Raw genomic sequence first — 15476 nt, forward strand, 5'->3', positions numbered from 1 at the left:
GAGCCTAATTTCGGGCCTCCAGTGTGGCCTCGTCCTCCTCGGCACGATAACCTTCTCGAAAGCTTGTTACCATAAAGCCATGTACAGGACAGTTCTTGCTCAGCCACAGGTAAGTTAACACTTCTGACCGATTTTCCACGAATTCCAACCAAAGGACACACGTACAATCCACATTCTGGAGTTTCGGAATTGAATAAAGATCCTTAGTGATCATCCCATGTGGTCAGGATGGTCTGGACTTCAGGGACAAGACTCTCGAGGTTTGCACATTGGTCTCTTAACCATCTAACTTGAGCTTGAATCTTGAGTTGAATCGCACAGACGCAGGAAAAGATCCTGGGGGCCCAGACTGTGCAAAGGGGGGAGGGGGGAGGGGACGAGGGACACGTTCTTACTATCTACTGAGTCTTCCTGGATCCTGAGCGATGGAAGTGTTGGAGTTGTCACCTTTTGATAAATGTTGTACCATTGATAGTCGGAGCCACTCGTTGGATGATTAATTCGGTTAACGGCGTTTTAATTTTATTATTTTCACACTTACCCAAACTTTATAAAGTTTTTTTTTTTAAACCAAGTGAGAAATGACTGCGCTGTGGTCACAACCTGGGACACAAAAACACAAGCCCAGGCAGTGTGTCATCAGCAGAGGTCTCCAGGCCTCATGTGTTCGGGACACCAGCAAACCGAGATGGCGGCCATATAATATCGGGTTGGTGTCATTGTGGGTGTTGTCACGGGACAGATGTGGGTGCGGTCCGACAGTTCTCTGATCAATGGGTGCACATTCCAAAAATCTACCACTATTCCACCACCAAAATCCCAACAACAGCAACAAGTCAGAGAGAAAAACATTTTCTCATCAATGTGCTTCAAACGTCATGAATCCTCTCCCACGTGACCTGACAGAGAAACTTTCTTTGTTGGCTGAAAGAGAGCTGGTTTGTTTCGTGTCTCCTGGTCATCGACCGTTTATATTTGAAGTTCCCAGTTGTTCAACCTTTTCACAGTCGATCTGGTGCTCGATGAGCTTGGATGGATATCTCAACGTGTTTGGATGTTATTGTGGTGTTTTTTTTTTAAGGTGGAAGTTGTTTTTAAGTGGATAAAGGTCTTAACGTCCTTTCAACAGGAGAGTAACCCTGAACCAGTCAGAGATAAAGGAAGGAGGTGGAGAATTCATCAAGCTGAAGGTGATTGGACAGGGAGGACTTTCTTAAATTGGAATGAAAAAGTTTTAATGTAGGTTCGTGGGGTGGGGTAGTGATGAGTGGGAGGGGTGTGTGGGGGTGATGGTGGGTCTGTGAGAGGGGTGTGTGGGGTGGTGGTGGGTCTGTGAGAGGGGTGTGTGGGGTGGTGGTGGGTCTGTGGGAGGAGTGTGTGGGGGTGATGGTGAGTCTGAAGGAGGGGTGAATGGGGGTGATGGTGGGTCTGGGAGGAGGGGTGTGTGGGGGTGATGGTGGGTCTGGGGGAGGGATGAATGGGGGTGATGGTAGGTCTGGGGGAGGGGTGTGTGGGGTGATGGTGGGTCTGGGGGAGGGTGTGTGGGGGTGATGTGTGGGGGTGATGGTGGGTCTGGGGGAGGGGTGTGGGGGTGATGGTGGGTCTGAGGGAGGGGTGAATGGGGGTGATGGTGGGTTTGGGAGGAGGGGTGTGTGGGGGTGATGGTGGGTCTGGGGGAGGGATGAATGGGGGTGATGGTAGGTCTGGGGGAGGGGTGTGTGGGGTGATGGTGGGTCTGGGAGAGGGGTGTTTGGGGGTGATGGTGGGTCTGGTGGGAGGGGTGAATTGGGGTAAAGGTGGGTCTGGGGGAGGGGTGTGTGGGGGTGATGGTGGGTCTGGGGAGGGGTGTATTGAGTGATGATGGGTCTGGGGGAGGGGTGTTTGGGGGTGATGGTGGGTCTGGGGGAGGGGTGAATGGGGGTGATAGTGGGTCTGGGAAGGGGATTGTGGGGTGAATGGGGGTTCTGTGGAACGGGTACTTTTACCCACTTTTCCCGTTGTGGTGTTAAAACTCAGCTCAGACGAGTTTTCCCGTTCAGTTGAATTCATTAATTGTTTTAATGTTCGTCTGGGAAAAGAGATTCTGGATAAAAGTCGCTCCGAATTTAAAGTTCCAGTCCGGATTTTGTTACTCACCCGCTGTTTCGGCACCACGTGATCCTCGTCACACTCACGTCTTCCGCCATTTTGCGAACAATCCGGTAAAGTTTTGTGCTTCACCTTCCTCTGTGTGGCCCCTGATCGTGACGAACCCTCAAAGAAGGGGAATGGGGACGAGAGAACGGAATGTTGGGAGGTTCGTTATCCTGAGACCTAATAACGGGGTTTAGGCCCCGTTCCGTACTGGAGGAGGGGAGGGATGAGCGAGCACGCAGTTCGTTTGGGGAGGTCGGGCCTCAGGAAGCGAGTGCATCGCAGATCAAAGGAAATCGGTCCTTGGAGGGAGCTGTGATGGAGTGGAGGGGGACACGGGGAACCCCTGAGATCCGGGATCCTCCATTTGAATAACCAGCGATGTACATCATGGACACGTTACTGACCGCAGCACAATTCGTCGACTGTCAGGATCAGCAAAGTCGGCCCGGTACGTAGAGAGGGATCCGGGAGGTGGGGGTGAGGGTGAGGGGGGGTGGTGAGCTGGGGACGGGATATCACCGGCGGAATGACGTCATCAACGTGTCGGGGAAATCCGTGCTGCTCCCTTCTCTTCACACATCGTTGTTACCTCCACCCCCCCAGGATGGACGGACCTTGTGTTTTCATCCATGTTTGTTTATCTGTGAACAGGATATGTTAAGAAGTTGTGGATGGATTCGGATGGAGTTTGGTGAACAGGTTCGGTGTGTGATAAGGACAAATTGATTCGATTTCGGTGAAGATCTGATCCCAATCCGGATCCGGGAATGTTTTTAATCCCGTAAGTAATTCTTCACCATGGAGAGACGAGGACCAAAAACGATGTACATCATGATATTTCAATAAGTTGTGGATGAGTTATGTTGAAGATCGGTGGTTGAGTTGGTTCGGTGACAACAACAAGACGATTCGATTTTGGTTCAAGTCCGGATGCAGTTCCGTCCTATCATTGGCAGACAAAATGTGAACTGTTCCACCTGGCGGACAGGTATTGTTGTGGGGCCGGCGGCGAGCACGACCGCGAGGTGGAGCAGTAGAGTCGGCTCCACCGAACACCCGGAATCTAGATCGTGCTTCTCGGAGAACTCCGAAAGGCACGGGTCCCTTACAGGACCGTGAATCGCCAATAATTCGACCGAGATCGGGTTAATTGCCAACTTCAATATACCGAAGTATCCACGCGGCAAAGCTACCGGGGAATTCACACCCTCGACGGAGCTCGAGCGGAACGAGCCGTTACCGTGCTCGAACCGTGCGTAACCCGAGCGGATGGTTACCGAGGTCCGTCGGTCCAAATGGACAATTACGGCAGCAACTGCCTTCCTCATCCCCAGTACGCACCACAGCAAACCAATGAAAGAAGCACAGAAACGAGCTGGTACATTCAACAATAGGGGTATTTCTTTTACAATAACCGGGGAGGGGGAGCACACAAGAGCAGAGTTATCGTGACAATAAGAAATGCAATGTACAATGAGCAAAGAAAGCACTTACCTAGTTGTTACTTAAAGACCGGGCCCAAGGACACACACACGCACACACAAATGCCCAGAAAGACATGGACCTTTCCACCTCGTGTGGTTCTCGACGATCCTGGGGTAACGGGACTCGAGCCCACGACAGAGGCCACTCCAGGTACAGAGGGTAGCATCGATCGGGCGTTGGCACCCTCCTCCGGCTCGCAAGCAGATCTCGCAGACGAGATGATCTCCCGAGTTGAGATGGTCGACCGCCCGCAGCAATGCGCCAGATGAGACGCCTCGGATCCGTGCAATGCAGTCGACCGCAGACCGACGGTCCACACAGTGGTGCCCAAGTGTGCACGGGGACTGACCACTGCTCTGACGTGATTGTCCAATATCGCGCCATAACACCTGCATTTGGAGCATGACTCGGCCCTGCAGCCTGGCCCCGTGGTGGAGTTTGATTTGGCTAGGAGGACCATCTCGGTATGTTGGCGTTGTCCCCGATGGACTCACAGGTCGTGACAAACTTGCAGCCCTCCTGGCCCATCCTGCCGCCTCTCCCGTTACTGTTGGATCTCCCCTTCCACTTGTGCCATTGACTTGTGGTGGTATCGGTGTAGGAAGTCCACTGGGTTGCACCAACTGTCACGAGCGGCTGAAGGAGGACAATAACTCCGTGCAGAAAGCCCTCCGTGGCTGTGCATGGCACCATCAAGAAGCAGGATGCAGGACATGGGGGAAAAGTTAGTGCCCTGCCCAAGGGGGCTGCAGTGTCCCTGAGCAATGTTGGTCAATATAATGACCATTGTGGGGAAAGAAATAGAAGCTGAGCACAGAGGTGAGATATAATCCACATATATAAAAGGGCGAATCTTGGCAACCATTAATTCTTTTTGATTTTCAAATGGTTTCTGGTCACTGTCGAATAATAATAATCAATTCCTCCTGAACATTTGACTCATTTATTAAAAACAGACAAACAAAATCATATCCACATGGATAATTCAAAGGAGATTCAATAAGCAACACAGTCTTCCTCTGATTCTGCAGGACATGTACTTTATGAGTTCTTATATAATATGCAGGAGAAAATGAGGGAAAGATGATAAAAATGTCTGCTCATCCCCAAGACCGCAGCCCTTTGGGTGCTGGAATAGATCACACGTGGGCCCTTGGTATCGGTAATCCGGAGGTCAGCCTGAATTGAAAGAGCTGGGAAACGATTTTACAATCTGAAGTTGATAAAAGTTTGACAAGGCATCTGGATATCACTTGAGACAAACATTCCATTGAAGCCCCAGACTCCTGCTTCCAGACAGACTTTCAAGTACCAATATATAATTATTTTTATTTAAGAATCCTTTAATAAGCCAAATGGAATCATCGATGATTCTTTTCCACTGAATAAAGATTATTTGGAAGGCCATTCTGTTTTGGGGAAGATGGGTGTTTTTACTTATCAGACTGATAACCTTCCAATACAATCAAGAGATATATGGTCGCTTAAAATGTAAATATATACGTATGAATGTGTATACCTATATATTGTTGCGAATTCGCGCCCGCCAGCGTGCGATCGGCCGCTCGACTCGAATGGCGGCCGCCTCGCCCACCGGAACGGACAATTCTGTCGTGACCCTCTCGGAACAACGCCGGGAGCTAGTCACGGGTGGGGGTTTAACCTCACCACGATCGTGCCAATTGCCCACCCGTGCAGGATAGGGTCGCTCGCCAAATTCGATCTACCTAAGTACCTGCGCGAATGGTCGACCGGGCGATCGCACCTCGCCACAGGTCGACTCCAGACACGGGCTGCTTGGGTGGCCCGTTCCGTGCTATCGGGATAACCGAGCAGTGTTATCACCGACCTGGATGGTTCAGATTAATTACCGGGCGTATTAAGCCCACTACAAACCCTTTACGTGAAGCAGGATGGAGGGTCAATAAAGAAAAGACGAAGCGAAACGGGAAAACAGTTCACACAATGCACATTTATTACGCGACACACAGAAAGCACACATATACAGCCAAACAGTCAAAATGCACATATCGCAGTTTCAACAAAAGAAACAATGACGCAGAGTTACGACCGAATACGCGTACACACGGCAACACTTATACAGTTCTACTTTACAGACAGCTCCAACACACATTTACTCAAAAGCAAAGAAAAGAAGCCACCCTCATAGACAAGGGGGCAGACGGGCCTGTAGGCCAATATGCGCGCGTGACCTGAAGGAGCGGCCAGGTCCGCGAGACCGGGGGGTCCTACCCGCGTCCTCGTGACGCGTTGGCGGACGAGCCGCAGATGTGGCCGCGTGGCTGTGCCCCGACTCCATGCTCCTTGGCGGGTTTTGTTGGCACGACGTTTGGAGTGGGGTGGGAACGGGACCCCCTTTTTGCACTATCTCAGCGCGGGGGAACGGGGGAATTGTTTATGCCCTGGGGGAAGAGAATGGTTGGCTGGCTTGGGTCCCGCGACGAGCGATCTCACACCGCGACCTCGTCGCCGAGCGCCGTCCTTCTCGCCTCGGATCCGAGCTCCTTTGCCTCTTCCCGCAACTCTCCTCAACCGACTGCAAAACCCAACTTGATGCCTTTGCCACCCGACTCCACTCTCTGCCACACCGATGACTCGACTCACTCTGCCCTGCCGACACACACTGCTACTGCCACACTCTTCCCCGATTCGCCTTGCGCTCACCGTTTTATAGGCCGTCAGGAGAAAACAATATGCAAATTTCCGGATCAGGATGACCTCGGGGGCGGATCCACGCTCGCCAATTGGACGGAGGAAAAGTGGGCGTGAACCTCCCCTGATCCTAGAATTTGCATATATCGATTTCACACAGACGCGCCTGGAGGTGGGGCCAAGCCGCTCCGCGCTTGCTAATTAGACGGATCAGAAGTGGGCGTGTAGCGTTCTTGATCCGAATTCTCCCTCGGAAAGGCCGCTATTTGCACTCACGGCTCGGTACATATCGTTGAACGAGCCCAAGACAGCCCGGCGAGCGGTGTTCACAGATGGGGCGGGAATGGCGGTAGAAGGAGAGAGGTGAGGGTGGTGGAGGGTTTATCGGTGGTGGTTAGATGGTTATGGTGCCGTTTGGGAATGACGGTGATGCGATGTTTGCGGGATTGAGTTGTGAAGGTAAAGGCCGTGGCTGTTGGCGTTGTTGTTGTTGTCTGAGGGTTGGAGCGTGGTTGTAGTTGGTGACGATGGCTGGCGTGGTGGTTAAGGTGGTTGTTGTGTGATGGCGGTTGAGACGTGGTTGGTTCAAAATAAAGATAGAACAGAAAAACGGCTATCTCAAAGCGTTCCAGACCGAATGAATCACATAAATTCCCTCTAAACAACAGGTTTGGGGCTAACTACACATGTACTTAGAGTTTTCTCACCGACGGGCCCTGAATGCTGGTTTGTGAATTTCCATAGCCATAACAATATATTGTTGTGGTTTCCCACCCGTCGGCGTGCGGGCGACCGCTTTTAGCCAATGGCGGCTGCTCTCGCCACCGAACGGGCAAACATAATCGCGGCTTTCGGATCAACGCCGAAATCCAGCCACGGGTGTTTTTTAAGCACACCACAGCCTTGTCAATACTCTACCCGCGCAACAGGGTCTGATCGCCGAATGGTCGATTTACCAAATTCATCGCGCGGGCAGACTACCGAGAGATTGTACCTCGACAGAACCCGTACGGAAACGAGCCGCGAAAGCAGCTCGCTCCGTTTGCGATTGCCGAGCAGATTATCGCCAAGCCCGTCGGACCCGATTCTCTTATCGGTTATTAACAACCAACTATATTCCGAACTTAATTATGGCAGTTCAATTTGAGGGAAAAGGACGCAACGAGCAGGTGCACATTCACACAAGGACATTTATTTACAAAGCACGTATGCAGGCATGCACGTATCAATCAGGCAAGGCAAACACGCATGCAATTATGCAATCAACAAAAGCATGACAAAAGAACTACAACCGTGCTAATATTATCTACACACATGTACTTAACAGTTTACTACTTGACAGATACGGCGCCACAACATTCATTCCAAGAAAAACCCCAGGAAAGGAAAGGGCAAGAACTGGACCTTGTGGGTCTTTATAGTTCAGGGAGCCATGGAGACCGCAAAGGCTCTGCGAGGCCGGGCTGGCTACCTTGTCGCCCTCGTGGTGACTCGCTGGGCCCTGGTTCGGCGACCCTCGGTGTGTCCGCCCGCACCCGACCAGAGTCCACCAGCTCCCGTTCTGAGTCAGCCTCCGTTCTCTGTCAGCCTACAGCTCTCCAAGCTGCCAACTCGACCTGAACCTGACGTCCCCGTTTTCCTCAACTCCACACCCACGGCTCACGTTCAGCGCGCCCTTTTATTGCCACGGAGCTTCACCCCTTCCTTCCCATTGCGCGGGGGGGGGGAGTTCCAGCAGAGCTCGGCCGGGCAGTTGTTGTTGCCCCCAAGGGGAGGGGTCGCAGTGGGCTCTTTCCACCCAAAATGACCGCCCTCCCCTACTTCACCTTTGAACCTTGGCTCGACCCGCCCCTCCTCCCTCCCAGCGCGGGGGGGGGGGCGGGGAAGGGGGAGGGGAAATCCCCGGCGTTATCGGGATCTCTCTCTTCGGAGCACCTTGTTGTTTCAAGCGTTGGTTGGCGTGGTGTTATGCGTTGGGAGGCCGTTTGTGGTTAGCCCTGTGGTGGGGATGGTGTGGTTGTTGAGAGGCGGTTGTGGAGAAGGTGGTTGTGAAGAAGGTGGTTGTGGTGAAGGTGGTTGTGGTTGTTCCAAAATAACGACAGCAAAAGAATAACGGCTGACTCAAACATCATAGCCCGGTTACACGAATAAATTCCCTTCAAACATCGGTGGGGAAATCTAATCTGAACACACACTTATCGACATAACTGATCTCTGGGATACCTGAATGGTGTTCTGTGCATTTCCACAACCGTAACAAGATATATATCTTCTTCTTCGTCTTTCGGCTGCTCCTGTTCGGGGTCGCCACAGCGGATCATCCGTATGATCCGCATACTGATTTGGCACATGTTTTACGCCGGATGCCCTTCCTGACGCAACCCTGGTCGCCTCTTACGACACAGGGATATGGTATACCTATTTTAACCGGGGTATACACCGGCCCAGTATACTGGTACTCATTTCGCCGACCTCGGAAGGATGACAGGCTGAGTCAACCCCCTGGTGTATTAATTCAGTGGCCCAACGGGCCTTGAACTCAGGACCTTTTGGATCCCAAGCCGCTGCCCTAACCACTGCGCCAACACCAGGTTATCGTAACAATATATATATATATATATATATATATATATATATATATATATATATATATATATATATATATATATATATATATATATATATTGTTACGGTTGAGGAAATTCGCAAACCACCATTCAGGTCCCGTAGGTGAGATATCTCTGTAAGTACATGTGTCGTTAGCCACAAACCCGTTGTTGAGAGGGAATAAATGTGATTCATTCGGGCTGCGACCCTTTGAGATAGTCGTTTTTCTGTTCTATCTTTATTTTGAACCAACCACGTCTCAACCGCCATCACACAACAACCACCAACCGCAACGCCGCTTCACAACAACAACAACACCAACAGCCACGACCTTTACCTTCACAACTCGCTTCCGCAAACATCGCATCACCGCCATTTCAAACGTCGCCATGGCCATAAACCACCACAATAAACCCTCCACCACCTTCACCTCTCCTCCTTCTACCGCCATTCCCGCACCACTTGTGAGCACCGAGCGTCAGGCTGTCCTGGACTCGTACAAGGTGCACTGAACCGCGAGTGCAAAGTGCGGCCTTTCCGAGGAGAATTCGGATCAGGAATGATACACGCCCACTTCTGATCCGTCCAATCAGCAAGCGCGGGGCGGTTTGGCCCCGCCTCCAGGCGCGTCGGTGTAGAATCGCGATATGCAAATTCTTGGATCAGGGGAGACTCACGCCCCTTTTCCTCCGTCCAATGGGCGAGCGTGGCTCCACCCCCGAGCTCGTTCTGATCCAGAAATTTGCATATGGGTTCTCCCACACCACTATAAAGCGCCGAGCGCGGGGAGAATTCAGAGAGTTTTTTCGGTCAAGGGAGTTGGAGAAGAATCAAGGCGAGTTGGAGAAGTGTGGCAGCAGCAGTCAAGTCGGGTCTTTGTGTCCCACGACCTGACACCAGTGTTGCGAATTCGCGCCCGCCGGCGTGCGAACGGCCACGTAACTCGAATCGCGGCACGTCGCCCACCGGACAGACAATTCTGTCGTGACCCTCTTGGACTAACGCCGGGAACTAGTCACGGGTGGGCCTTTCGGCCTCACCACGATCATGCCAATCGGCCCACCGCGTGGGATAGGGTTGTTCGCCAAATTCGACCTACCTAAGTACCCACACGGAGGGTAGACCGGGCGATCGCACCTCGCCGCAGGTCGACTCCGGACACGAGCCACTTAAGCGACCTGTTCCGTACTATTGGGATAACCGAGCGGTGTTATCGTCGACCTCGACGGTTCCGATTAATTATCGGGCGTATTAAGCCCACTACCAACCCTTTACGTGAAGCAAATGGAGATTCAATTAAAGAAAAGACAAAGCGAAACGGGAAAACGGTTCAACATAAGGCACATTTATTCCGTGGCACACGGAAAGCACACATATACAATTACAACAATTATGTACCAAAAGCAGATGTAACAAAAGAAACACAACAATGCAGATCTACTACCGACTACGCGAGCACACGGCAACACTTACACAGTTTTACTTTACAGACGGCGCCGACAACACATATACTCAAAAGCAAAAGAAAAGGGCCACCCTCAAAGACAAGGGGGCAGACGGGGCCTGTGGGCCGCGAGACCGGGTGGAGCCTACCCGTGTCTTGTGATGAGCCGCAAATGTGGCGGCGGTGCCCCGACTCCGCGCTTCTTCGCGGGTTTTGTTGGCACTGCTTGGAGTGGGGTGGGAACGGGGCCCCCTTTTCGCACTATCTCAGCGCGGAGGGGAAAAAGGGGGGAATTGTTGATGCTCTGGGGAAAGAGGATAGCTGGCTTGCTTGGGTCCCGCGACGAGCGACTCCACTGCGACCTCGACCGCGCTCCCGGCTTCCCCTCTCTGCAGCTCCCCGACAGACTCCGAATCCCGACAGACTGACTCTCCTCCAGACCCGACTTGACTGCTGCTGCCACACTCTGCCGCTGCCACACTTCTCCAACTCGCCTTGACTCTTCTCCAACTCCCTTGACCGAAAAAACTCTCTGAATTCGCCCCGCGCTCGGCGCTTTATAGTGGTGTGGGAGAACCCATATGCAAATTTCTGGATCAGAACGAGCTCGGGGGTGGAGCCACGCTCGCCCATTGGACGGAGAAAAAGGGGCGTGAATCTCCCCTGATCCTCGAATTTGCATATATCGATTCTACTCTGACGCGCCTGGAGGCGGGGCCAAATCGCCCCGCGCTTGCTGATTGGACGGATCAGAAGTGGGCGTGTATCATTCCTGATCCGACTTCTCCTCGGAAAGGCCGCACTTTGTACTCGCGGCTCGGCGCGCACCCTGTACGAGTCCAGGACAGCCTGACGCTCGGTGCCCACAAGCGGTGCGGGAATGGCCGCAGAAGGAGAGGCGAAGGTGGTGGAGGGTCCAAAGTGCTGGTCCATGGCCACGGTGACGCTTGGAATGGCGGTGATGCGATTTTTGCGGGAGCGAGCTGTGAAGGTAAAGGTCGTGGCTGTTGGCGTTGTTGTTGTTGTGAAGTGGCATTGCGGTTGGTGGTTGTTGTGTGATGGTGGTTGAGATGTGGTTGGTTCAAAATAAAGACAGAACAGAAAAACTGCTATCTTAAAGGGTCGCAGCCCGAATGAATCACATTTATTCCCTCTAAGCAACGGGTTTGGGGCTAACTACACATGTACTTACAGAGATATCTCACCTTCGGGACCTGAATGGTGGTTTGCGAATTTCCTCAACCGTAACAATATATATATATATATATATATATATATATATATATATATATATATATATATATATATATATATATATATATATATATATATATATATATATATATATATATATATATATATATATATATATATATATATATATGTATAAACTCGATTAATGTTCAAGCACATCAATGTAATAATCATGTTGTATTTGAATGCATTTCCAATGAAAGAGATATAACAATACATTGTGCTTTATGATATAAACTTTTACTTTTTCCAGTTAATTATCAATCAAGTTTAATTGGCAACATTTTTTCATGTCTTTTTATCACCCTTAATCCCATTCAAACAAAATAATTTTTATACAAGTTGAAGTTGGAAGTAAAATAACCGTTCTCATCATGGGGTGGAAAAAATCCGTGTCGGAATACTTTGAAAAATTAGCGTGCGTCAAGGATTGTATTTCATATATAAATAGATAATGGAACATTTGACCATTGTGTATTTTTGAAACTTACTTTTTAAAAATGAGTTACTTAATTATCATTATTTCTTTTAATAATATCCATATACCGGTATGTACCACTCTGACCCCAAGAGTACATGAATAGAGAAAAAAAATCGATATCGACAGAGCCTATTTCATTTCTTCTCCGAAATTGCACACACAATTTCAATGAAATTTGACCACAACATTCCTCACTTATGATGAACCAAAGTTTATCGACCACAAAATCTGCACTCATTATGGGGGTTTACGAGGGGGGCTTCTGATGATGCATTTTTAGATACTGTCCCGTTAATTTTTTGTTTCATTGTCTTTTCAGACAAAGAAATGAAAATCATTTCTTTTACCAACTCTGCCCCGTTCGACACAGAAGATTATTTCAATCAGAAAATACCTTCTTGTCAGGACAATAACGAATGGATGAGCGTCTCTTTCAACAACCACAAAAGTTGTTTACAGGTGATCAAGCACATCCAAGGAAACGAGAAACTCTACAAGTGTTCTGTGTGTCACAAGGCGTTTACTACTTCATCAAATTCACATCGTCACCAAAATATGCATTCCACTGATGAACTCTGCAAGTGTTCTGTGTGTCACAAGGCAGTTAATGATTCATTAACTTTACATAAACATGAACGAATACATTCTGGGGATAAACCCTCCCAGTGTTCTCGTTGTCGCAAGGCTTTCAATCATTCTTCAAATTCACATCGACATGAACGAGTACATACGGGGGTTAAACCCGACAAGTGTTTTCTGTGTCACGAGGCATTTACTGATTCATCAAATCGACATACACATGAACGAAGACATTTGGCGCATAAACCCTACAAGTGTTCTATGTGTAACAAAGCATTTGCTGATTCATCAAATTTACGTCAACATGAACGAAGTCATTCTGGGGATAAACCCCACAAGGGTTTTGTGTGTAACAATACATTTCCGGATTCATCATCGTTACATAACCATGAACGAATACATTCCGGGGCTAAACCCTACAAGTGTTCTGTTTGTTACAAGGCGTTTAATCGATCATCAACTTTACATCAACATGAACGAATACATTCTGGGGATAAACCCTACAAGTGTTCTGTGTGTAACAAGACATTTGCGGGTTCATCATCGTTACATAACCATGAACGAATACATTCGGGGTGTAAACCCTACAAGTGTTCTGTTTGTTACAAGGCGTTTAATCGATCATCAACTTTACATCAACATGAACGAATACATTCGGGGTGTAAACCCTACAAGTGTTCTGTGTGTAACAAGGCGTTTACGCAATCATCAACTTTATGTCAACATGAACGAGTACATTCGGGGGATAAACCCTACAAGTGTTCTGTGTGTAACAAGGCGTTTAATCGATCATCAACTTTACATCAACATGAACGAGTACATTCGGGATGTAAACCCTGCAAGTGTTCTGTGTGTAACAAGGCATTTACGCAATCATCATCTTTACATATACATGAACGAGTACATTCGGGGTGTAAACCCTACAAGTGTTCTGTTTGTCACAAGGCGTTTACGCAATCATCATCTTTACATATACATGAACGAGTACATTCGGGGTGTAAACCCTACAAGTGTTCTGTGTGTAACAAGGCGTTTACGCAATCATCATCTTTGCATAAACATGAACGACTACATTCGGGGTATAAACCCTACAAGTGTTCTGTGTGTAACAAGGCATTTACCCAATCATCAACTTTACGTGAACATGAACGAGTACATACGGGGTGTAAACCTTTCCAGTGTTCTGTTTGTAACAAGGCGTTTTCTCAATCATCAAATTTACATAAACATGAACGAGTACATTCGGGGGATAAACCCTACAAGTGTGATATTTGTAACAAGGCGTTTAATCGATCACCAAATTTACATAAACATGAACGAATACATTCCAGGGAAAAACCGTACAAGTGTTCTGTTTGTAACAAGGCGTTTCATCAATCATCAAATTTACATCAACATGAACGAGTACATTCCGGGGATAAACCCTACAAGTGCTGTGTGTGCTCCAAAGCATTTGCTGCTTCATCAACTTTACAGAAACATGAACGAGTACATTCCGGGGATAAACCCCACAAGTGTTCTGTGTGTAACAAGGCATTTGTTTCTTCATCATCTTTATCTCGTCATCAAAAAATACACACAAAGATTTAACAGAGGTGCGAGGACCCAGCGACTTCGATGTGAATACCGTGATATCAGGGAAATGACCAAATTCCGGGATCTGGAAAATGAAGTCAAAATAACCTGGAAGTTGAAGAGTGTCGACATTGTGTCATTGACAGCTGGAGCAACTGGAGTGATCAAGAGGAACCTCAATGAGATCCTCAAAAATATCTCTGGGAGTGAATATTACTACAAACTAACTGCAGTTGGAGACTGTCTGGGGTTCAGTGACGATCCTGAAAATATCCATCGGAACAAAACGCTGAGAACAAGAAAACTTGACAACTTCCTCAAACAAACATGACCCTTCACCAAAATGGAGGTGGATACACACACACTCTCAAACACACACTCACAAACATGAATATACACGCAAACACACACACAAGCAACATATACACATACAATCACACTCATGTGTACCGTATCATTGATATTAGTGCTATTACCTACCGCAATGAAGCCCTGTTATGTTACTCATTCGAAAGAAATGGTGATGCTGTGAACACATGTCCATTAAAACAGGGTTTCTGTATGCATTGTCGAGGCTTGTTTTAGACCTCATACATATAACAGGGGGGGGGGGCATGAGAAAAGAGAGTTGGGAAAGGGAAGCACAAAACAGTGGGGAACAGAGACATCAGGAAATCTGTGGAAGGGAGAGGGATGTGGTGGGAAACATGGGGAATACAAGATGGACATTTCAGGGACTTTCAGGAAGGAAAGCAGGGAATTTGAAGGATGTGGGTTTGGGGTGGATTAACGGGGTTACAAAAGATGAAGGTTTGGATGAGGGAAGATAAAAGATGGTGGTGAACAGCTGTTTGAAGACCTGGAGGGAGGAGCAGTGGAATTGAACAGAGTGTGTGTTTGTTCCAGAGTCGGGAAAAGAGGAATGAAAGAGAAAGAAGCCCCTTTGTTCCCACCGGGGGTCACGTGTCCCACGCCCCCTTTTGTTCTCCGGGGTCCCGTGTTCCAAGCCACATTTTTTCCCCCGGGTTTCCGTGTTCCAAGCCCCTTTTCCCCCGGGGTTCCGTGTTCCAAGCCCCCTTTTTTCCCCCCTGGGGTTCCCAGGGTCTCACGGGTTGTTGATCCACGTGGAGAACAGGACACCCCATTCCAAAGATATGGTAATGAAGTGGATCGCAGCCACTTTCACTCACGTATCCAGTTGCTTACCTATCTATAATTCCAGCAGTGTGTGTGTGTGTCTGT

The 15476-nt window shown here is 48.9% G+C and overlaps 1 protein-coding gene across 3 annotated transcripts; it reads left to right on the forward strand.

The window, feature by feature from the left end:
* The first annotated feature begins 1978 nt into the window (after positions 1–1978).
* LOC147008265 (uncharacterized) lies at positions 1979–14805 on the forward strand. 3 transcript variants are annotated; one of them, XM_085865142.1, is made up of 4 exons: positions 2028–2464; positions 2519–2584; positions 12400–12596; positions 12681–14805. In XM_085865142.1, the coding sequence occupies exons 1-4, from the start codon at positions 2452–2454 to the stop codon at positions 14247–14249; spliced, it is 1845 nt and encodes a 614-aa protein (XP_085721268.1). In that variant the 5' UTR covers positions 2028–2451; the 3' UTR covers positions 14250–14805. The 3 variants fall into 3 exon arrangements, 1 of the variants encoding a protein (XP_085721268.1); XR_015053457.1 differs by having other exon boundaries at positions 2039–2584; positions 12400–12539; positions 14381–14805; XR_015053458.1 differs by lacking the exon at positions 12400–12596 and having other exon boundaries at positions 1979–2584; positions 14136–14805.
* Positions 14806–15476: the final 671 nt, after the last annotated feature.

The sequence above is a fragment of the Eptatretus burgeri genome, chromosome 20, assembly GCF_056783735.1.
Source record: "Eptatretus burgeri isolate ZD-2024b chromosome 20, Ebu_testis_v1, whole genome shotgun sequence".
NCBI lineage: Eukaryota > Metazoa > Chordata > Myxini > Myxiniformes > Myxinidae > Eptatretus > Eptatretus burgeri.